This window comes from Elgaria multicarinata, chromosome 3, assembly GCF_023053635.1.
Source record: "Elgaria multicarinata webbii isolate HBS135686 ecotype San Diego chromosome 3, rElgMul1.1.pri, whole genome shotgun sequence".
Classification (NCBI taxonomy): Eukaryota; Metazoa; Chordata; class Lepidosauria; order Squamata; family Anguidae; genus Elgaria; species Elgaria multicarinata.
In genome coordinates this window covers 82,757,811-82,778,960 of record NC_086173.1, presented here as the reverse complement: position 1 = coordinate 82,778,960, position 21,150 = coordinate 82,757,811, and the positions used below count along the sequence as shown (strand labels likewise).

The window sequence follows — 21,150 nt, the reverse complement described above, 5'->3', positions numbered from 1 at the left end:
TGGTCTCTTCTCCAAACACTGACCAGACCCAGACCTACTCAGCTTCAGCAAAGTGGCTGACTCATGTGCCTTCAGGCTATGCCCTGGGACCACAGAACCTGTTTTAGGAGAAGTCATTCCTGCCCCAGGATTACAGAAGCCTACACACCTTTCCTTTTTAAATGTTTGCAGTCCCCTATGTTAAATATGAGATCTGCATACTTAACCTCTCCTACTTGCATCTCCTTGTCTTTTGGGGTTTGGGGTGGGTTTGCTGTGATTTTCGTTTTTCAAAGTTTTATGCCACCTAAAATCCATCCTCCAAACCTTTCTGTAACATGGAAGAGTACTTGAAAGACTTTTCTCTTCTTCCTGCCCGATCTGGATACTCACAGTGAAATTCTCATGCTGCACATCATAGTGTTATCCTACTTGTAGTAGGGTTGCCATACGTCCCAGAAAACCGGGAATGTCCCGGTTTCCAGGAGATTCTGAAATGTATCGACTGGCTGGGCAAGAATCCCAGATTCCTGGTCCAGCTAGCCAGAGGAATTCTGACCTCCAAAATGGTGCCTTGAGCCAGCTCAGTGGAACAGCAGCAGCAGAGAAAAATCTGGTGCCTTTTCCAGAGCATCACCACTCCTCCACAGGCTCATCTGTGTGTTGCAGTGAATTTAAGATGTCTGGTTTTACAGTTGTTGATGTTTTAATTGAAAAATTGGGCTTTCCTTAGGGGCATTGAAATACTAGGTTGGATTTGGCACACAGCACATAGTTAAACTATGGAATTTGCTACCACAAGACATAGTGATGGCCACCGTTTTGGATGGCTCTTCTTATGTTCTTTGTCATATTTAGAGTAGACCACTAAAATAAGTCCCATTAATTTCAATAGGTCTACTTTAAGCATGACTAATCTGGATCCAACCCACAGAATACAAGATTTAGGTCCAAACAGACACAATGTTCCATGATGGGATCTCCTTTAATAAAAAAAAAAGTTATTTTTTTTTAAGAACTTGAGAGCAGCTGTGTGGGGTCACAAATGGAACAGCAGTGTGGTGGAAAGCGGTGTTTAACCCGTTCTCTCCTGTCATTTTCTTGATTGAAATGGCTCCCCCACTTGAATTTAGCCCAGGACCCCTGTATCTGTTAATCCAAGTGTAATGAAGCTTGCTTGCTCCTACCACACCAAAAAAGGTATATTCACAATCTATTCTATGGTAACCAAACAGTGATGTATAAATAATTTCAGGTTGCCACAGTACAACATTCCATTCCTCCCTTTTAATAGAGGCTCTGAGTTGGAACACTTTGTTATGTAAGGGTGCAAACTATATTCAGACTCACAATAATTATCCTAATTGCATCACCACCTATTTATAATACCAAAGGCACCAGGCAATGAAGTTTGATATTGTCCAAAGAACAAAGACAAAATGGGAGGGGGGTCTTAATCCAAATTGAAATATGATTTAACAATGGCTTTGAAAAAGCGTTTCTTCATTATAATTACAAGTGCAGATAAACAATGTATTGTTCTTGGTCTACTCAGTAGACTCTACTGTATTACCACTGAATTCTAATAATACTTTTCCAAGCATTACACTTATTAAAATGATAAAAGGACGGACGCATACAGATGTAAATAGTCTAGCTTTCTGCCTAAAATATTACAACAAATAATATTGTCAAGGACTACTGTCAGGCTTTTGTATGGAGTGTTTATGGTGATGGAGAAGCCCAAGTCCTCCTCTCTCCAATGACATCACCATTTTTCAGGAGGGAGCCTGTGATCTGATAATCAGCTGGGCTGAAAGGCAATGTTTAGCATTATTTCTGGAGCATTTAGTCACACGGGAAGAGAGTTTAAATATATCACATTCCATGCGGCCCTCCCAGGCCCAGAGCCTGGATGAAATCTCTCCAAAGCAAAATATATCATGTCTTCACTATAACAAAGGCACTGGAATGAAAACTAAAACAGAGCAACTGAATCTGTTGCTTTATATTTAATATTTTCTGTTTTGGTGTGTGTGTGATTTGGGACCTCGTTTCTTGAGCTGCATGGTGCTAGATGTTTTTCAGAAGCACCATACAATTCTCCCATTGGGGAATCCTTTGCCATTTCCCTCAAGAATCCCTATGTTTGTCATGCATCTCTCTTTTTGAAGAACATCCCAGATTTAACAAAGCTTCACCTGTGGGCGTATAATCAGGGGAGATTTGGCAGAGCCAGTGTGTACAAAAATGCATTTTAAAAACAGAACCCAAAGAATCTTTGTTTCTCATCATATAGAATGTATTTTGTCCCCAAGGTGCTGTCTATATGTGGGGAAAGCCCCGTGGTGGCTGCGAATCTGCGCTGAGTTAGTTATATGACGCAGCTGCAGATTTGTAGCCACCATGGGGCTTTCCTGCAAAGCTGCACATTGAAAATGTCTTTTCAGTGGGACTTTTCCTGACTTTTTCAGTGGGAATGAGGTCAGTACAGCTTTTCTGCCATCTGACCTCACTCCAGAGCCAATCCAGGAGTGCTCCTGGTTGAAGGCGATTGGCAATTGGCCACTTTCTACCAGGAAGAGGGCAGGGGGTGGCTCCAATACCCGGATGACTACCGGAAACCCCGCTTTCTCTCCTTGTCATTGGGATTACCTGATGAAAAAATGTAGGGTTTGGGGGAAGGCAGTGCCAACTCGGCACTGTGAAGACAGGGCCTCTGTCATATACAGAAAAAGCCTACGCTGGTCTCTTCTCAGTTTTTTGGTTTGCTCAGAAGCAAGTGGCTGCTGACTGACATGTTCACTAGATATTTATTTACATTATAATGCCGCATTTGTATTCTGCCTTTCCTCCTGGGATCTAAGGAAACAGGCAAGCTGACAACTTACACATAATCCTCAGGAGAGAGAGAGGAAATACTTTCCCAGATGGAAGTTGCGCAATTCCAAATGCATTCTTTGGGACAAAAATAAATTCTGGGGAAAGAAGAATAGCAAATGAGAGATTAGTCATTTCCTAGAGGGACCCTTCTCCACAACAAAAAGTGTAGTGAGGGACATGAGGCACTTAAGTGAATCCCTTCAGGGTGTTGGTTTTCAAATTGGCTTTGATCCTCTTAACCTCAACATGTTCCTAGACCAGTCCATGCAGCAGGGGCATTCTCTGAATACTACTGTGCAACTACATAATGGATATGACAACAGAACACCACTTGTCACTTATAGCTCCCAGCTAAAACTACTCCAACATATACATTATTGGCAGCCCATCCTGACCAGAGATACTTCCCTCTTAAAGGCTGTGTGTGGGATAGTCCAGTCCTTGCTTGCAGACAGATCCCTAACTTGGAACAGCTGCTACTCAGCAACAACAGACCACACATTTGATACACAAATACAGGGAATAAACTCTGCAACAAACCCAGATGCCAACTCTATCCACATATCTATTCAGGCAACTCAATTACAATACCTAATAAATGTAAGCTACATCAAGGATTCATTTACCTGCTCATTTTCCAATGTGGCGTATGCTATCAACTGCCAGCAATGCCCTTCTGCATTCTATCCTGTGAAACTCTAATTTACCAGGAAATTCGATTCTACGACTTGTAGGTTTGACGTGAGACAACAGATAATTATGCACGGTATGGAGATAGGAGACATTTGCCTCCATCTCTCATAATACTAGAATCCAATGGGGTCATCCCATGAAGCGGATTGGTGGGAGATTCAGGACAGATAAAAGTACTTCTTCACACAGCACATAGTTAAACTATGGAATCCACTTCCACGAGATGTGATCCACTTCCACGTGATGGCCACCAATTTGGATGGGTTGGATAAAATCCTGGAGAAGGTTACCGATAGCTACCAGTCCTGATGACTATATGCTACCTTCAGTATCAGAGGCAGTGTGTCTATGTACACTGGTTGCTAGGGAGTATGGGCAGGGGGGTGCTGTTGCACTCATGTCCTGCTTGTGGGTCTCCCATGGGTAGCTGGTTGGCCACTGTGAACGGAATGCTGGGCTAGATGGACCCTTGGCCTGATCCAGTAGGGCTCTTATGTTTTTAGTCATACTTGGAATAGACCACTAAAATAAGTCCCAAGCCATGGGGTGGCTTGGTTTCACGTGGGTAATTAAGACCCATTCGCTTTACAAAAGACCTCCTGGTGATGGAAAAACTGCTAGAAGTGGTTTGTTGATATGGATCAACACAGCTGCCTGCATTTTTGTCCTCTCTTTGGGGATGTGGCTATGGGGACTGTCATGATGAACACCTGCACTTCAAAATTTGGGAAAGTGGAAGGCAAAAGGAAGAGGGGCCGACCAAGGGCAAGATGGATGGATGATATTCTGGAGGTGACAGACTTGACCTTGGGGGAGCTAGGGGTGGCAACGGCCGACAGAAAGCTCTGGCGTGGGCTGGTCCATGAAGTCACGAAGAGTCGGAAGCAACTGAACAAATAAACAACAAAAAACCATTGCCCACGAGAGGGGCTAATTACGTTACCAATGCCAGAAAGTTTATGATCAACACTGCTTTGTAAACAGTCACTGTAATTATTTTCACATTTGAGCTTTAACACAATTTAGCACAGTCGATTTCTTGCATTTCTCTCTCTACGCCAGGGGTGGGCAGCACGCAGCCTGCTATGCCCCGAATTTTTTTTAAAAAAACTTATACAAAATGGTGCTCTATAGCAGCTATGGAGTGCTAAAAGGTAGCTAGCAAACAAGCAAAATTGAACCCCTTTAGTACTACTGAGTGCTACAGAGCGGTTTGCCACTGAAATTTGGCAGCAAACTTGTAATTATTTTTTAAAAAAATCTTTTATACTCAGTGCAACTGGTGGGGTAGTTTTCCACCTCTGCTCTTCATCCATGTGTATCTGTACATTCCAGACAATCTGATAATTTGATGTATCTGATGAAGTGCACTCTGATCCATGAAAAACTTATGCCATAATAAATGTGTTACTCTTTAAGGTGTCAAATATTCTTTGTTGTTCCCCAACTGAAGCTCCTTTGCAAAAACTTTGCTAAGCTGCTAGCAACACATCTCCCATTTTTCTGTTTCACAGCAGCAGTTTTCAATGGCTGAAATTGCTTTACTGTGTTAGACTGCAGGCAAACACCACTCTGCCTGGCCTGCTGCCTCAGTTAAGCCTCAGAGCATAGTATCGTTTTATTTAACATCCTGAAAGTCTGCTTAATTATTCCATACTTTAAAAAGAACATGATATAATTAATCATTATTTTAAGAAGTGGCTCAGGGTATCTCGTGCCATCTTTAACGACCCTGACCCAGAGGTCATAATTTGAGGCCCTCCTCCAGGTTCATTTATATGGGTCAGGGCCTGTGAGAGTCGTTATTTTCTGGGGTCTTGATTTTCTTCCCAGGTACTTGCATCCCTCAAAGCCAGAACACGCCTGTGTAGGTAGAAAGAGCAGGGACAGATTCCCTGTGTGTCATGCAGGAAGGGGAAAGCACTGTAGGATTTTATGTCTGTTCGAGCCATGTGTGGTGTGCCAGACACATGCAATTTCATTTGGAACGCAAAGCGCCAGCATCATATTATCTCCATGGTAACTGCCTGTTTATCCCTCACAAAACATTCCATGTTCCAAGAGCTCCTGTAAATGAATGATCAGGGAACAAGGAAGTATGCCTCGGGTTATGTGGTATGTCAATCAGGGAATGTAGAGCCAGGAGACTTTTGACACAGATTAACAATGCATTCGAACATATTCTCTCTGCTTCCATTTCTAGCAGAATTCAGTAGGATTCTACCCAGGCTTTTTTGTTTTTTCCTTTCCTTTTATTAATTTTCCAAATACAAAGACAGACAAATACACAAACACATTTAGTTTAAGTCTAATTATTGACAGAGGGCCAAACGTTTAAGTTTTCTTTTAGTTTACATGCAAAAATATGGGTCGGATTCCAAATCGGAAGATCTCATTTTCGGCAGTGTAGTGGAGCCAAGGCTTACAGGGTCGAAGTGCCAGGAGATTCTGATTATTTGTTTATTTATTTATTTAAAACATTTATATCCCACCCTATATCATTAAGATCTCAGGGCGGCATACAGATAAAAGCATACAGTATAAAACAGTAAATATACACAGCTAAATAAACCATAAACCACGTTAAAACAATATATAATTTAAAGCAGTAAAACACCATCTCCTCACCCTGCTTTCCCTGTTCTTTCTGAGCTTAGTGGAGATCCTCATTGGGGAGGTGCACTACCAGGAACAGTATATTGTTGGAGCTATTCCTGTTGTAATGGGGGTGGCTTGGTCTTAAATGGGCAATTGAGACCCATTAATTTGACAAAAGGACTGCTCCCAGTGGAGAGGAAAACTTTATTATTATTATTATTATTATTATTATTATTATATTTATTTATTTATTTATTTATTTATTTATTTATTTATATAGCACCATCAATGTACATGGTGCTGTACAGATTACACAGTAAATAGCAAGACCCTGCTGCATAGGCGTACAATCTAATAATACAATCTAATAAAAACTGCTACAACTGGTTTGTTGATATGGCTCAATGAAGTTTTGGACTCACATTGGCTCTGCGACTGTCATGATGAGCACCTGCACTTCAAAATTTACCACTACACCACTGATTTCCAGATTTGACCACTGGCATTTATTTTTCTAGAAATTAAGCACTTGGGATTCGCTAACAGCTTCGACTGCCTGTATGATCAGCAAGACTTATCTAGATGCTCCAGTGTCCATCACTACCATTTGCAAGTTATACTTTCCCCACAGTAAATGACACACACACACACACACACTCCAGATGGTGTGGGAGAAGACACTCAGCTGCTTGCCTAACCTGGATGTTGGCCTAAATGCAAGCAGCTATGCAGGAAGTGTGGGTGGGTGACTTCAAGATGTGCTCTAGACGGAAAGCATCTGTTCACTGATAACAGGCGAGAAAAATGCAGGATGGTTAAAATTCAATTCCTTCTTGGAGGACCATCCACTGATTTCAAAAACGGATGCAAGCACATTTAAAACTGACATTCTATCTTACATTTGCACACATCATCATCAGTGTGCAATAATGCTGCAATGTGAAATCTGCCTACATTTGTGGAAATGGGTTGTAGTTGCTTAGGGAAAGGCACTTTGTATGTGCTCAGGTGTTTGTCTATTCAGAGATTTATATGTTGCCTTTGTGGGCACCATTGCCCTGCCAAAGTGGTGTACACATGACATGTAATATTATTTAGCGTTCTTTAAATTGAAATTAAATAAATAGTAAAACAATACTACGGTAATAATTTTTTCTTTAAAGAAGGGGCAAGTCCATGGCCCGTGGATGAAAGGGGATTTTCTAAATGGTGTAGGGCTACATGACCCAGCCCAATACCACTTGCAAGGATTTTTTTCTTATATACATAATGACTAATTCTCCTCTCTTATCTAAAAATGATTTGATGCTGCAGAGTCCAGCTGCATGGCCCGGCCAAACCTTTCTTAACTCGATGTCCTCCTCCAAATGTGTTGGAGTGCAACTTTTGACTTTCCTAGCCAGCATGGTAAATACTGTCCATGCTGGCTGGGAATTATGGGAACAGAATGGATAGGATTGGGCCATGATGTCATCATGGCAGAGGAAGTTCCCTCAGCTTGTGGAGGCTGGTGGCTCCGATTGTGGTGGGGCAGTGAATCCATTCTGGGTTTCAGTCAAAATCAGCCAGAACTCTAAAGGAGCTCTCCAAAGTGCCGAGCCTATTTTGGGGACAGCATTCAGTACCTGGGAGAGCTCCTTTGGAGTTCTGACTGATTCTGACTGAAACCCAGAATGGATTCACAGCCCCAATAAAACTGGAGCTGCCAGCTTTCACTGTGGTTTAATTCTTTCCCAGTGAAAACCAAGGAACAGAAAAGCACAGTTGCCCCTGAACACAGGCAGGAACATGCAGCCCTGGATGCAGGATTCACATTCATGAATCCATGCAATGGACACTAGGAAAGGTCATGGAGAGTTCTAGTGTGTGTGTATTATTAATAGGCAGGATATTTCAGTCCTATCCAAGGCCAGGATCAGCTTGTTCAGCAGCAATAAATTCCCTGTTCCTAGACAATATCACTCTGGCCCTGCTTTTACGCAAGGGCTCCGAGCTTATTTTAATGTACAGATATCATACCTCTGAGTAAGCACTCCAGTGCTATGACGAGTTACAGTTTCTGTTCTGTAATGCTGCTGGGAGAGCCACTTTCAGCCTGTGGATCAAGCAGAGACATGCATGATGGTATCCCACAGATGAAGGCACGTGTTCTGAATGTGCACACACAGCAGCCTATGGAGAGAGAGGGAGGGAGGGAGAGAGAGACTCTCTGTGTGTGTGTGTGTGAGAGAGAGAGAGAGAGGGGGGGAGCAGGGAGAGGGATGGAAGATTAATACAGGAGGTCCAGCTCAGTCTTTGAATGATACCATCTAATTATATTGATTTTATTTTTCTACAACACTCCTTAGACGACCCAAAGATTCTCAGGCAAGTTACTGAAGGCTACCAGCAAGTTTTCCATGCTTGAGACTGGAGATTCGGTAGGAACTGATTTTAGTCTTGTCATTGTGACCATAGTCAGAGAGAAAATAACATATACAGGGCTTGCTTGAGATGAGCCCTACACATCTCACCCCACAGGCAAATCCTGGTCCGTTGTTCGCCCCCTATTACCCATCATAGCAGAAGTGTTGATCCTCTTTCCGCCCGAGGGCCTTATTCAATTCCATAGAAGCTCCTGGGGCTGCATTCCAGTGATGGGCGAGGCTGAAGGTAAAAGGGGCCAAATTGGGGGCTCCAGATTTGGCCCGCAGGCCTGAAGCTCAATATCCCTCCATTACAACGTTCTGCTAGCATCCACTCCCAGGCAGGAGTCACTCCACCCTTCCCCTTTCATGTCTTATTATCCTCCTACCCCAAGTGCCGAGTTTGGTTATGATGTCCATTTCAGTCACTGATTGGTCCCTATACTTGTTATGCCCCTGCCTGTCCATACCACCTCTCCCATGTCATTTGTTCATCCCCATCTCCTAAGGCCGATCTACACCAAGCAGGATATAACCCTTTTAAAATGGTATGAAACCTGTATATGTAATGTGTCCTGGGCCTGAACAGTTGTCATAACCATTATAAACCGTTATAAGCAGTAGTGTAGATCCTGCCCTAGTAACAGTTACACGTTCTACCCAAAAACCCAACTTCCTCCTTTCTTATATCCTTGAACTTTTGTCCAAAACATCCCATCTCTGTACTCTCCTAAGTTCCTCTTTTCTGATTCTCCAGACCATTCTGCAAGCATGATAACCTAAGCTCCACTATTGCTGTGTTGCTGTAGGTCTTTATTTGTAGGCCTTTATCACCTCTGACCTATGTCCATGCCAATTCCATGCCACCACCTCATGATCAATAAACATGTATGTGTAACATATGCATAGGTTCTGCGTATCTTTCAATTCCTATAGTTCAGTTAGGTGAAACTTAATATGCTGCTGACACCCAGCTCTATTGTTGTAGCCGCTGAAACCCTGAGGGCCCCAAAGTTCTTGAGTTTACTTCCCAAAGCTTCAAAGTCTGACATTATTTCTTTGTGGCTCCACTTGGCAGTATCATTTGTTCCCACATGGCTGAGACGAAAAGGATATGTGTCAGTGGGCTTTATGAGCATTGGCAATCCTTCTCCTGACATGCTAGTTTACCATGGGTAGAAATCGGTTTTCGAGGAGGAACATGCCTTCATGTGAGAATCATTTGCAATCTGAGGGCCAAACTGCATGTTATACATGGATATTTGTCATTGATCTCCTTGAAGTGCTACAGTCCTGACACAGGTTTGCCACTCCATTTGCTGTTTTAAAATCTAGTTTTCACAAACAGCAAACTTGATCCCATTTATTTCAATGCGGCTTGGTAGCAAATAACTTTTCCTGCATTGTATTTAAGTAGCTAGTGAGAACATATTCTGAACATAATCTGGCTATTGGGCAGTATAGAAATGTAATTAATAAATAAATAATAAATAAAGATAAAGCAGTAAGCAACTGAAATTCATAGGTTAGATGTTAAGAAACTGAAAGGACAAGTCAGTTGTATGTGTTTCTGACACCCTTTTAATTATATTGATTCAAGTATGACGTGCTACAGAGTTTAACAGGTAAATTACATCCTGAATCACATCTTTAGTACGTCTAAAGATGTCAGCAGCACATCTCTATTGACAATCAGTATGGCTTCAATCTTCCACCTATTTACGCATGTATGTCGCATTTAAAACAACGGAATTAACACATGTAATTTCTGGCAAGATTGCACTATGTATATTACAAGCTAGCAGGCTTGAGATTATCTGTTTGTTTTATGCCTTTTCTTTTCCTGGCTTATGTCTCACTTTCACCAAGAGGGTTTTTCGAAGATGGTATTGTTTTAAAATGTTGCTTTGTTCAGTTTCACATTATCAATCATTTCTGATTAATAAAGTGAGTTAAAATAACTTCTATAACTAGACCAACGCTTTCCCCACAGCAGATACAAGAATGCACTACAATCTGCATCAGAGGTTTATCCAGTCTGCTCTAATCCTCCTCTTCAGCCATGATTCACTTTGTAATTTCATTCTTCAGTGTATGCACCTGCATTAATTTGAATATAATTAACTTTAAACTACCACTTGTAAGAAAAAGAGAAAGATGTGAAATAAGACTGAGATATGTTGAAGTCAATGGCACAATGCCCATTGTCTTCCATAAAGACAGGATTTCGTCTAATTCTTTCCAAGAGGCGAATTCTATGAGATGCTGCATTGGCACATCAATTCACAATGTATTATTTAAAGAGGTGCATAAAAATATTCTTAGCTGAAATATACTTGTCCAAACTATAATCTTGTCTGATTGCATCCTCCTACAGTAAGTAATCTAGGTAGGCTGTATACAATGCAGATTCTTAATGCCATTTGGAAGAAGCTTCTGCTAGTGCAAAATTCAATTTGTCCCCAAATTTGCAACTTCGAAATAGTTCTCCATCTTTGCCACCTATGGAAGGGCTTTCAGACGGCCATCCTAGGAGAGGAGCTTAAGAGTGATGGTTGTCCATGCATTATCAAATCAGGACTCCAATTCAGTTGAACTACTCCCCCCTCTCTAAAAAGCAATGAAAAGCACACCACTGCCTTCCACACTGAAAGCAATCCCTCACTGAAAAAGTGAGGAATAGTCTCTTGTAGATATAGCCTGTATGAACAAGTACACAAGAGGTCTCCTCTTGAATTACCTCAAATGCTGTAGCACCCATCACTGCTTTGCTTTCTTATAAGCACTAGCCATCAAAAGGAAGTCTATGAGCCTGGCTCACGTAGTTTTTAAAGATTGCTGCCAAAGAAAAACTTTCCCTCTCATCTCTGCGCTAATTTCATTTCCAATTCAAGTCAAAATGACAGAGCATTTTATGGCACTCAAGAGCCACAAGGTTGTTGGGTGTGTGTTTTCCCCCTACAAAAGATTAATTTAACGTCTAATTCAAGTCACAACCTCCTCATAAACAGTACAGAAAATACTCATATTATCTAAAACCTGCTATGTGGTACTCTAAAACTATCTCATACACACGCAGCCATAAACACACATACTTTACAAACAGTTGTTCATATAAAGATTCTTAGTACAACTAGGGTGAAATCCTAAACATACTTACCTAGGAATAAGTCCTATTGAAGTCAGTGGGAATTATTTCCGGTAGGCAGGCATAGGAGTTTATGGCACCATCGCCCTGCCTCATTCACAGAACTGTGTTTTCCCACCGCTTCTTCTGTCTTTTCTCTTACTGCAGAAAAATCAGTTAAGAAATTTATTTATTTATTTATTTATTTTATTACATTTATATACCGCCCCCCAGCCGAAGCTCTCTGGGCAGTTCACAACAAGATGCAATAGCAGCACAATGTCTTCTCTTTGGTAGCAGTAAGAGCCCAATGTCTGGAAGCACCCTTTTGGAACAGAATTTCTTTCCCAAATAACGACTCCCCCCCCCGCCTCAGTTTAGATACTGTATTGTGCCCTTTTTAAGAATCTAAATTAGAGGAAATATATTTTTCTGAACTGTCATGCCAACTTTTATTTATTACATTTCTATACCTCCCATTAGCCAAAGGTCTAAGACGAAGCTTAAAACCATAAAATACAATATTAAAACATAATATAATACAAAACTATAGGTTTAAAATGTAATAAAACCAAAGTAGTAATCAAGATAAAAAAAACAGCAGCAGTGCAATGATCTAATAATGTACTAACACAATTTTTAATACCGAAGGGCTAAAATAATGTGGGAAAATAAAAAGGTCTTTACCTGGCATCAAAAAGACCAATGGAGGTGCCAGGTCTCTCTGGGGAGGTCATTCCACAGCTGTGATGCCACCACTGAAAAGGCCATCCCCTTAGTAGCCACACACCTCACCTCATCTGGGACACCCAGAGAAGGGCCTCCAAGAATGATGTTAGGAAGCTCCATCACACCTGGGAAAAAACACTGGCTACCGTGGCTTCTCTACTCCTGGTTTCGTCGCTCAGTTACTTCCTGTTTGAAAACAGGAAGTAAACAATGAGCACGAGACCCATTCAGTAGTGCATTTTAATCACACTGCTTTTCCCACACACAGCAGGAGAGAGCAGCAACCGGACGTTTTCTGGTTTTTCTTGTGGCACAAGGAAGGCCGGAAGGTGCACGAGAGCAGACAATGTCATGTGAGGGACCTGAGGAAACTCCGTGAGTGCCCAGTAACGAGTGTGCATAAAACGTTCGTCAGATGGAGCTCAGGGTCTGGGCAGGTATATATGGAAGGAGACAATCCTTCAGTTTACCTTGTCCTAAGCTATTTAGGGCTTTGTAAGTCAATAGCAGCACTTTGAATTTGGCCTTGAAATGCACTGGCAGCCAGTGCATATCATAAAGCACTGGCATAATATGATCATATTGGCTGTTAACATATTGTCCTGTTAGCAATCTTGCTGCCCTATTTTGGACCAGTTGAAGTTTCCAGACCATTTTCAAAGACAGCTCCACATATAACACCTTGCAGTAATACAAACAAGAGGTTGTGTGAGCATGGGTAACTGTACTTGGCTATATTCAGATAGTATTGTAGTTGGTATATCAGCCCAAGGTGCTTTGTCCCACCAAGTCCATCTGTGCTTCCAATGACAGTGCTGGATCCAAGAACACCCCCAAACTACAAACCCAATCCTTTAGGGGGGAAGTGCAAACCCCTCCAGAACAGGTTGAATATCACTCAGCTGGGCAGAAGAACCATCCACAGTACCTCCATCTTTTCTGGATTGAGTCTCAGTTCATTGGTCCTCATCCAGTCTGTGACCACACCCTGGCACTGGTTCAGAACACCCACTGCCTCCCCTGGATTTGGTGAAGAGGAGGAATAGAGCTGGATGTAATCACACATTTCTTGTAGCCTCTATCTCAGGAGATAAAATACAAGGCTTCTTCTGAAAAATTGAAACCAGAGTCAGTAATTCTTTCAGTGGTGATACTACCAATTAAGTAAATTCAGTTTGGCAAATTAGTTTAGGGTGCAATCCTATGCATGTTTAGACAGCAAGTACTACTATTTGGCTGATTAGGGAATGTTGGGAGTTGTAGAATTTATTACCCATATGAACAACGCAGGATTGTGCCCTTAGAAAATTAGAACAATCTTACCCAGATTATCTCATCTATCCAATTTATGAGGCAGCCTTCCCCAGTCTAGTGCCCTTCAGAAGTTTTGGACTTCAACTCCCAATAACCAGAATAGCCAATGTAAGGAATGCTTGGAGTTGAGGTCAAAAACATCTGGAGAGGACCAGGCTCAGGAAGGCTGAGAGAGGAAATTGCTGGGAGCTGGTAGCACATGTGGTGATAGGGACAGAAGTGAAGCATCAGATGGCATCTTGTCAAGGGTCACCCAAAAGAAGTCAAAATAATTATTCTGAGTTTTTGTTTCTAAGTTCCAAAATCTATATTGTGTAATACCTTTAATAAGCCAAATGGACGTTCTAAAAAAAGTCGCAATTCTTTTGGTGATCTTTTGAGTTGGACCAATAAAAGAATCATTTACACTATACGGATTTTAGAATTTTTCTTATGATCAACACGGCTACCTTTGTTATTCCTAGGTTACAATTCCCATAGATTTTATTTCTTAGCCATTTTTTCTCCTCCCCTATGGGAGCATCCTTACTCTCACATAAACTTTCCTGACATCCCATAAGGTTTTCCAAGGAAAATAGAAGAAGCGGGATCGGGATGACGGCTATATAGCCTATTTGCAGCTTCTGCGCATGCGCCGAATTTCTCACGGCAGTACCACCCTCTTGCATTCTAACCTGTAAGGAGGCCCCCGGACGCATGCGTAGAACTCTCGTTTGGTAATGTGTCTGAGCAGGCGCAAAACTCCCTTCGCTGTTCTGAGGAGGGTGGAAACCGAGTGGGTGACGTCAAGGCGCGGCAGCCATTACACGGAGCGGGCAGAACTAGGGAGCGCAAGAGCCGCCGTCGCCGCCGCGACTGAGGGACACATCCTTCCAGTGCTGCCTCTTTCATTCCGTCCATCGCTTTTTTCCTGGCGAGTGGCAGCCTCCGAGTTCAATCTCTGAAAGGGGAAGGGCGAAGGTGGACGGGGGTTGGGACGGGGCGGTGGGAGCCGGCGAGGGAGGGAAGAAGGAAGGAAAGAAAGAGCGGCGGCGGCGTGAGCAGCAAGGATGGAGGAGAAGGTCTTCACCAAGGAGCTCGACCAGTGGGTGGAGCAGCTGAACGAGTGCAAGCAGCTTTCTGAGGGGCAGGTGAAGAGCCTGTGTGAGAAGGTGGGTAATGAATGGGGGAAGCGGCGGCGGCGGCGGCGCGGGGAAGAAGACCCTGTGCGGGGAACCGGAGGAGGGGCCTGAGGGAGGCTGTTTGGGAGCGTTTCCCGGGGAAAGGCGCTCAGGTGAAGGCGGAGGGAGGGAGCGGTAAGCGGTGGAAGCCAGGCTGGCGTGGGGGCCGACGGGGAGGCGGCGGCACCGGGCGAGGAGGGTGAAGTCTTGCTCAGGCGGCCTTATCAGGTGGAAAGGGGAAGCGAGGGAGGGCAGGAGATCTCGCCGTGGGAGACGCCGGAGGATCCTTGTGGGAGGGGAGTTCAGAGTGGGCGCCAAAGGTACCACCACAGCGGCGGCCCATTAGGACGGAAAGGCTGGGAAAGCTCAAGATGGAAGCGGCTGGAGCTGGTGGCAACGGAGGAATAGAGGCTTTTGCCTGGAGGCCGGATTCTGCTGAAGGGGACAGGAAGGGCGCTCGGCGAGCGGGGTGTGTCTCATTGGCAGGTGCAGTCCTAGAGGGCGGAGGATTCTCGCCTGCGAGTCTACCCTACTATTCCCCCCCCTCCCGCAGCACTGTGGTGGGACCTTGAGGTATTTTTACCCCATCGAGTACCCGGTCTTGGCTAAGGGAATCTCTTTCCCCCGGCTACCCTGCGCCCCCTGTCGCTTCTCCGGTTCCTCCACTCCTTTTTTCGTTGCTTCCTAAAATGGCGTCTTTCGCTGAAAATATGCTGATAGAAACCCCCCGTTGTACTCGGCGGGCGGTTTTTCTCTTGATATGTGCAGGGTGGGTGTGGATAGAGTTCTGGTGAGAAGGAAATCTGAGAGGAGTATAGTGTACTTAAAACATACACATCAAGCATGCACACTTGTCTCCCACCCAAAGCCTCATCTGCTGCTTTGTACCAGGGAAGAGAAGGTCTGGTTACTTCAATACACAATCGGGTGGTTAAGCATTAATGAGTAGCAACTGAGAATATCGTAGCTTGGATTAGGGTAATGATGTCTTGAGAGTTTGTCTTCTTTGTTGGAATTCGAGTGGGGGTGAGAAGGGGCAAAGCAGTTCACCCTGGGTTGTGGATGTGTTTCGTTGTACTGCAGTTGCTTGTAGTCATGCAGTAACCCACTAGACAAGGCTGTAAATATTATTGTCGAATTCTTTCACCTCAGAATGTAACTTACAAAAGAAGTTTGTTTGTCTCAACTCAATACATGAAATGTTATATGTTATAATTAAATGATTGTTATGGGAGAAGAAATTGGCAACCTTTTCTTAACATCAATTCAAAATAATTTATTCCATGCACCTGGCATGTGAAAATTATTGAGGTTTGAGTTTTCTAATTATTGAGGTTTGAGTTTTCTAACTTCTGGCGATTTATATTATCTTGTTAATATGATGGCCTGGTAAGTTTTCATTAGACTACTTGGAATCTACTTTTCAACATAATCTGTGGTGCAACAGCTAGGGCTTTTAGGCAGAGGGCACTTAATTGTATTCAACTTTTGTTGGAATCTGTAGAAGGCACTTTTGGGATTCAGGAATAAAACTAGAAAGTGTCTATGTACAACTGCTCTGCTTGGGGGGGTGTAAAGAGACAGATGGAAAATTGCCTAATTAGCAACCTGTGCAATGTGTGGCTCTAAACAGGACTGCAATGTATTATTTCTCTATTATTTGGCTACAGTGTTAGCATACCATGGGTCACTGTAAAGTTGACATCAATTTACAGAACTCAGCTTTTTGAACTATACATGTTTGGGGAGATCTCCTTGTAGTTTGATATGGCGCTAAAGCATGAGAGGAGAAATCCTGCATTACTCTCTGGGTTTGTTATCCTAACTTGGTGCCTGTTGACTGAGTGAATTCATCCTTGTTTACTTAGTTGCTGTTTACAGTGTGTGTCTATTCATCTTGTGCAAAATATCCAAGAGAGACTAATGTGTATCTGGCTATTACAGTGTGTGCATGGTAGTTTGTAGTGTCATGTTATTTCAGTAGTGTAGGAAAATATAATGTATCTGGTCTTCTTAAAGGTTGGTTTTTAATATGGCAGACTTAGGTTGAGTTCAGATAACACGTTAATCAACAGTTGTTTCCCATTCTGTTCCTACCCCCCCCCCACCAATTTGATTAGCATATTGTCCGAAGTCAGCCATATTCTACCTTTGTGCCCCCATAGTGATCCCATAGCAGATCCCTGGGTAGATACTCTGGAAGGCAGTATAGGTACTAGGGTAGGAGAGAAAGGTCAAAAGAATATAAGCAAGGAGGCAAAACCATATCAGAATGAAGTGTGGCATCTTGTGATGTAGCCAACATGGTTATACCTAGTGGATTGTGCATTCTTTCACTCTATTTGTAACTTCTTCCTGCTGTTGACAGTCATATGTGATGGAACTGAAATTAGAAAGCTTTTCCAACTGGGCAATAGCATATAAATATGTTTATAATGTTGAGACATAAGAAAATATATATATGGAAGTCTTGTAGGTAGATTTTCATTCATACAATGATTTTATTGCAAATATGAGTATCAATTGGAAGAGTTGACTATCTTGGCATTGTGCATCAAGGGCAGCCTTTTCCAATATCATGCCCTCTAGATGATTTGGTCTACAACTCCCATTTGTGACCATTGGCCATGCTGACTGGGGCTGATGTGCATTGAAATCCAAAACATCTAGAGGGTACCAGGTTGGGGAAAGTTGATCTAGCATTTGCTATATGGAGTGTTATTAATGTCAAGATCATTTTGTTAAAGATTATACTAGGAAAATACCTACAATGTCTTGATGCTGAGCTATTTCACTGTCCAGGTGACAAGACTATGGGGACAGAACTTTTCATCTTTACAGAAGCTCAGAAATGGCATCTTTCATCCCACACATATATTTTCATAAGTATAAAAGTAGTTTGCTTACCCTGTTTTCCCAATCAAATAAGACTGCAAAGTGATAAATACAAGTGGTACCTGCAACAAAATGTCAACATTGTCACCTAGTTAGGAGTCCTCTTCAGAGTTGCAGCCAGCCATTTCATTTGCTCCCCCATTTCCCCCCTAATTTCATGTACTGTGGCTACTGAGCATGCTTAGTCCTCATGTACTTTTGCAAAACTTGCAGTTTCCCAAAGCATCCTCTTGTTTCTCGGTGGCCCTGTTTGATTCTAGTCTTGTTGGTGCTTGATGCTTGTGTTTTGTATGAGAGGGGATGATTCCTGCATTGAAATGAAATGTGTATAGCCACGCCTCTTAGGAAATGTGGTTTGGTGATGACAAATTGTGAAAGGAGGAAATAATGCCTTTGGTCTGGAAGGGAGTCTTCTCAAGAAAAACAGGTTGGTTGGGACAGTATGAAGGAAATCAGCATACAGAAAAGGTTTAATGCTTTATTTGTTATGCTGCTAATCATTATAGAAATACTTTTCCTAGTATTAGTAGATGAGAGTGTACTCAGAATATTTTTCATTCTGCAGAGAGAAGAGAAGGGATTACTTTCAGTATAAGCAGCATATCTTGTTCAGTCGAGGCAAGGACTAACAGATGGGTGTAGGAAGAATCACCTTTAGTATAAAGAAAAGTCAGACATTTAAGGCAACATACTTACGAGGTGAGTCTAGATAAATAACAAGAGTGTCTTGAGGTAAGGTGATTAAACTTGCCTTTGAATCTGATCTTCTTGGTGGAATCTCATAGAAGTGACAGTAGGAAATATCACCCCATTTACACAAATACTGCAGATATAGTAAAATAGATCCTGCTACTTGCTGGGTTGATGATAGAGAAAATTATCCTTCCTTCCCTCCATTCTCCTGCTTTCCCCTTATGGCAATACTCTTCACTAGTTCAAATTGCCTGGATTATAGACTTCTATTTCCTTAATGCTATGATTTTATTTAGATATAAAGATAACAAGTAACTGCCTTTTTAAATAGAGTACCTCAATCAAGAAGCAGACCTGAAATTCAGAATTAGATTAGATGTTAATGGAAACCTGCTGGAAATGGAGTTCATAATACTGAAAGCTTCTCATAAGAATTAATGAAGCTTTCAGTGCTGTTTGTGAGGTCAGCATTTTAAGTTAGTGATTAAAACGCTTTACTTGTGACCTCATTGTGAGACTTTAGTTGCACCAGACCTGTATACCAAAACAAACAAACAAACAAAAAACCCCGCCAAAGCATTTCAAATTGTACCAGAACAGACTGAAAAAGAATAAAGCACTGGTGTAATGTCATCCTAATGCCTGGTCCCAGTTAACAGTCAGTTCAGGATATCAAATTGTTTCCTGACAGTCTTCAAAGCTGGCCCTGTGTATTGTGCATTATAAAAAACAATATAGTTGTTACCAGAGGATAGGTAACCATGGCCAACCTAATTCTGTCTGTGACAGGCTGCAGCATGCACATCAGCCTTAGGTGGTGAACGGCAGTCTGTGCCACAGAAGCTACTTAGGCCTCTAGTGACAAAAGTTAGATCTAAGTGCAACCCAAGACATCAAACCTGATCCTTAGTAGAAGAACAATCCTATATAAATACACTGAACACCCTCTCTTGAGCAGGTAGATGAGTCACCAACCCATAGCACCTTCACCTTGTTAGGAGCAAGTTTCAGTTTATTAGCATCAAGCCCATCACCAGCTCAAACACTGGTTCAGCTCTTCCACTGCTGTAAATGATACATGATACTTGTAAACAGCCCAGAGAGCTTTGGCTATGGAGCGGTATATAAATGTTGTAGTAGTAGTAGTAATAATAATAATACACAACTGGATGTCATCCTGTACTGGTGACACCTCACCCCAAATCCTCATTGCCTTGTTGGAGGCAAGATGGAACTTTCCAGGGCACCATAGTGGGCTAGGTACTAGTTCCATGAAAAGAGATGAACAATTGAAGGAAGAACACAACAGACAAAAAAGAGCTGAAGAGACAAACGTGATACCCAAATTGTTTTTTGAAACTCAAATGTTTTTGCAAAAACAAATACAAAATTCTGCGTTCAAAGAGGGTCCTGAGAGAGATCTAGAGAATTGGTTGGATAAGATCTTCAGAGTCCAGGGAAGACTTTTTAGGTGCAGTCTCACAAACTCCTTTTGAGGGGTAGCCTGGACTGCTCCCAGGGCAGGAGTTCAGTGGACATGTGGTAGGTCTAACACTCTGTTCATGTTCTTGGGCTACAACAACTGAAAGCTATTCTGCAACACTGAATCTTACGCTGCTCTGGGCACATTTACTTGAACTAGAGAACTCATGGCATCCAAGTTGAGATAGATATAATGACCTTACTCCCAAAGTGTTGGAACCAAATTATAGCATGCATTTGAGTGCTCTACCAGGTCTCTCCATGGATTGGGCTGAAGCAAGCCCCGAACCACATGGAAAAGCTCCACTGGAGAGCTCCTCTGTGTGTGTGTGCGTGCGCAGTGGAGGTGAAGTATTGCTGTATCCTGCTATCACTTCCAGAGTAGGCACAATTGTGTGTTTTCACTTGTGCTTTGTCATTTGCGCAGTAGGTGTTCTGCTACCTATGTTCAGGCAATGTCCCAGTTTACTCTAGATGTCTTGTTCAGGTGGCATTGAAATCTACGTAACTCCTCTAGGACTACTCTGCAGTTGGTAGGTTGTAGTGTGTAGTGGGAATAAAAGAATCAGTTGATATATAATGACCAGTAATCAAAAATGTCAGTTTACTACTGAGCATAAGGCCCACCAAGCCCTGCACCAACATTTGAGACATAGTTGGATCCAACCACCCACAGTGATGTGGGACGGAAATTTTTCCAGTGCTTTATTTTTCCACAGAAAATTTTCTATTTTATAAGTTCACTACTAACAATGAATAGATGCAAAATGCAAATACAGTATTAGGCAATCTTAGTGTTTAAGTGAATACATATATGTAATTTTAATACATATATGTCTCCATGTAAAATTGACCTAATAAGTAGAGACAGTGAAATTGAAGGTGCCCGAACAATCTCGGTGGAAGAGAGCTGAACTCTGTTAAAATAGATGAGTGATTATCAGCATATCATGCATAGTTGTTTGGGTTGCTCTAAAAGTAATTAGTGTGTCAACAAGTTTCAGTATTTATGTTTTTCTTAAATTTAAACAGTGTTAAGGAAGTACATGCTATTGACTTAAAATTTGTACAAATATTCCAGTTAAAATGTCTAAATCACATTGTGTGTGTGTTAATTTTTCCCCTCTCAAATATTTCAGGTCTTGTGGTATATTGGAACAAAAAATTTAATGGGTTAATTTTAAAGTTTTGT

The 21,150-nt window shown here is 42.2% G+C and overlaps 1 protein-coding gene across 2 annotated transcripts in view; it reads left to right on the top strand.

Annotated features, from left to right (window-relative positions):
- Positions 1–21,150, top strand: part of PPP2CA (protein phosphatase 2 catalytic subunit alpha) — a 90,530-nt gene that overhangs the window by 56,882 nt on the left and 12,498 nt on the right. Inside the window, exon 1 of one of the 2 annotated variants that reach the window (XM_063120735.1) lies at positions 14,714–14,879. The exons of the other annotated variant lie outside the window; for it this stretch is intronic. Coding sequence (XP_062976805.1) covers positions 14,778–14,879 — 102 coding nt within the window. The 5' untranslated portion in view covers positions 14,714–14,777. Of the gene's footprint in view, positions 1–14,713; positions 14,880–21,150 lie in introns of those variants that run through there. 2 annotated transcript variants of the gene reach the window in all.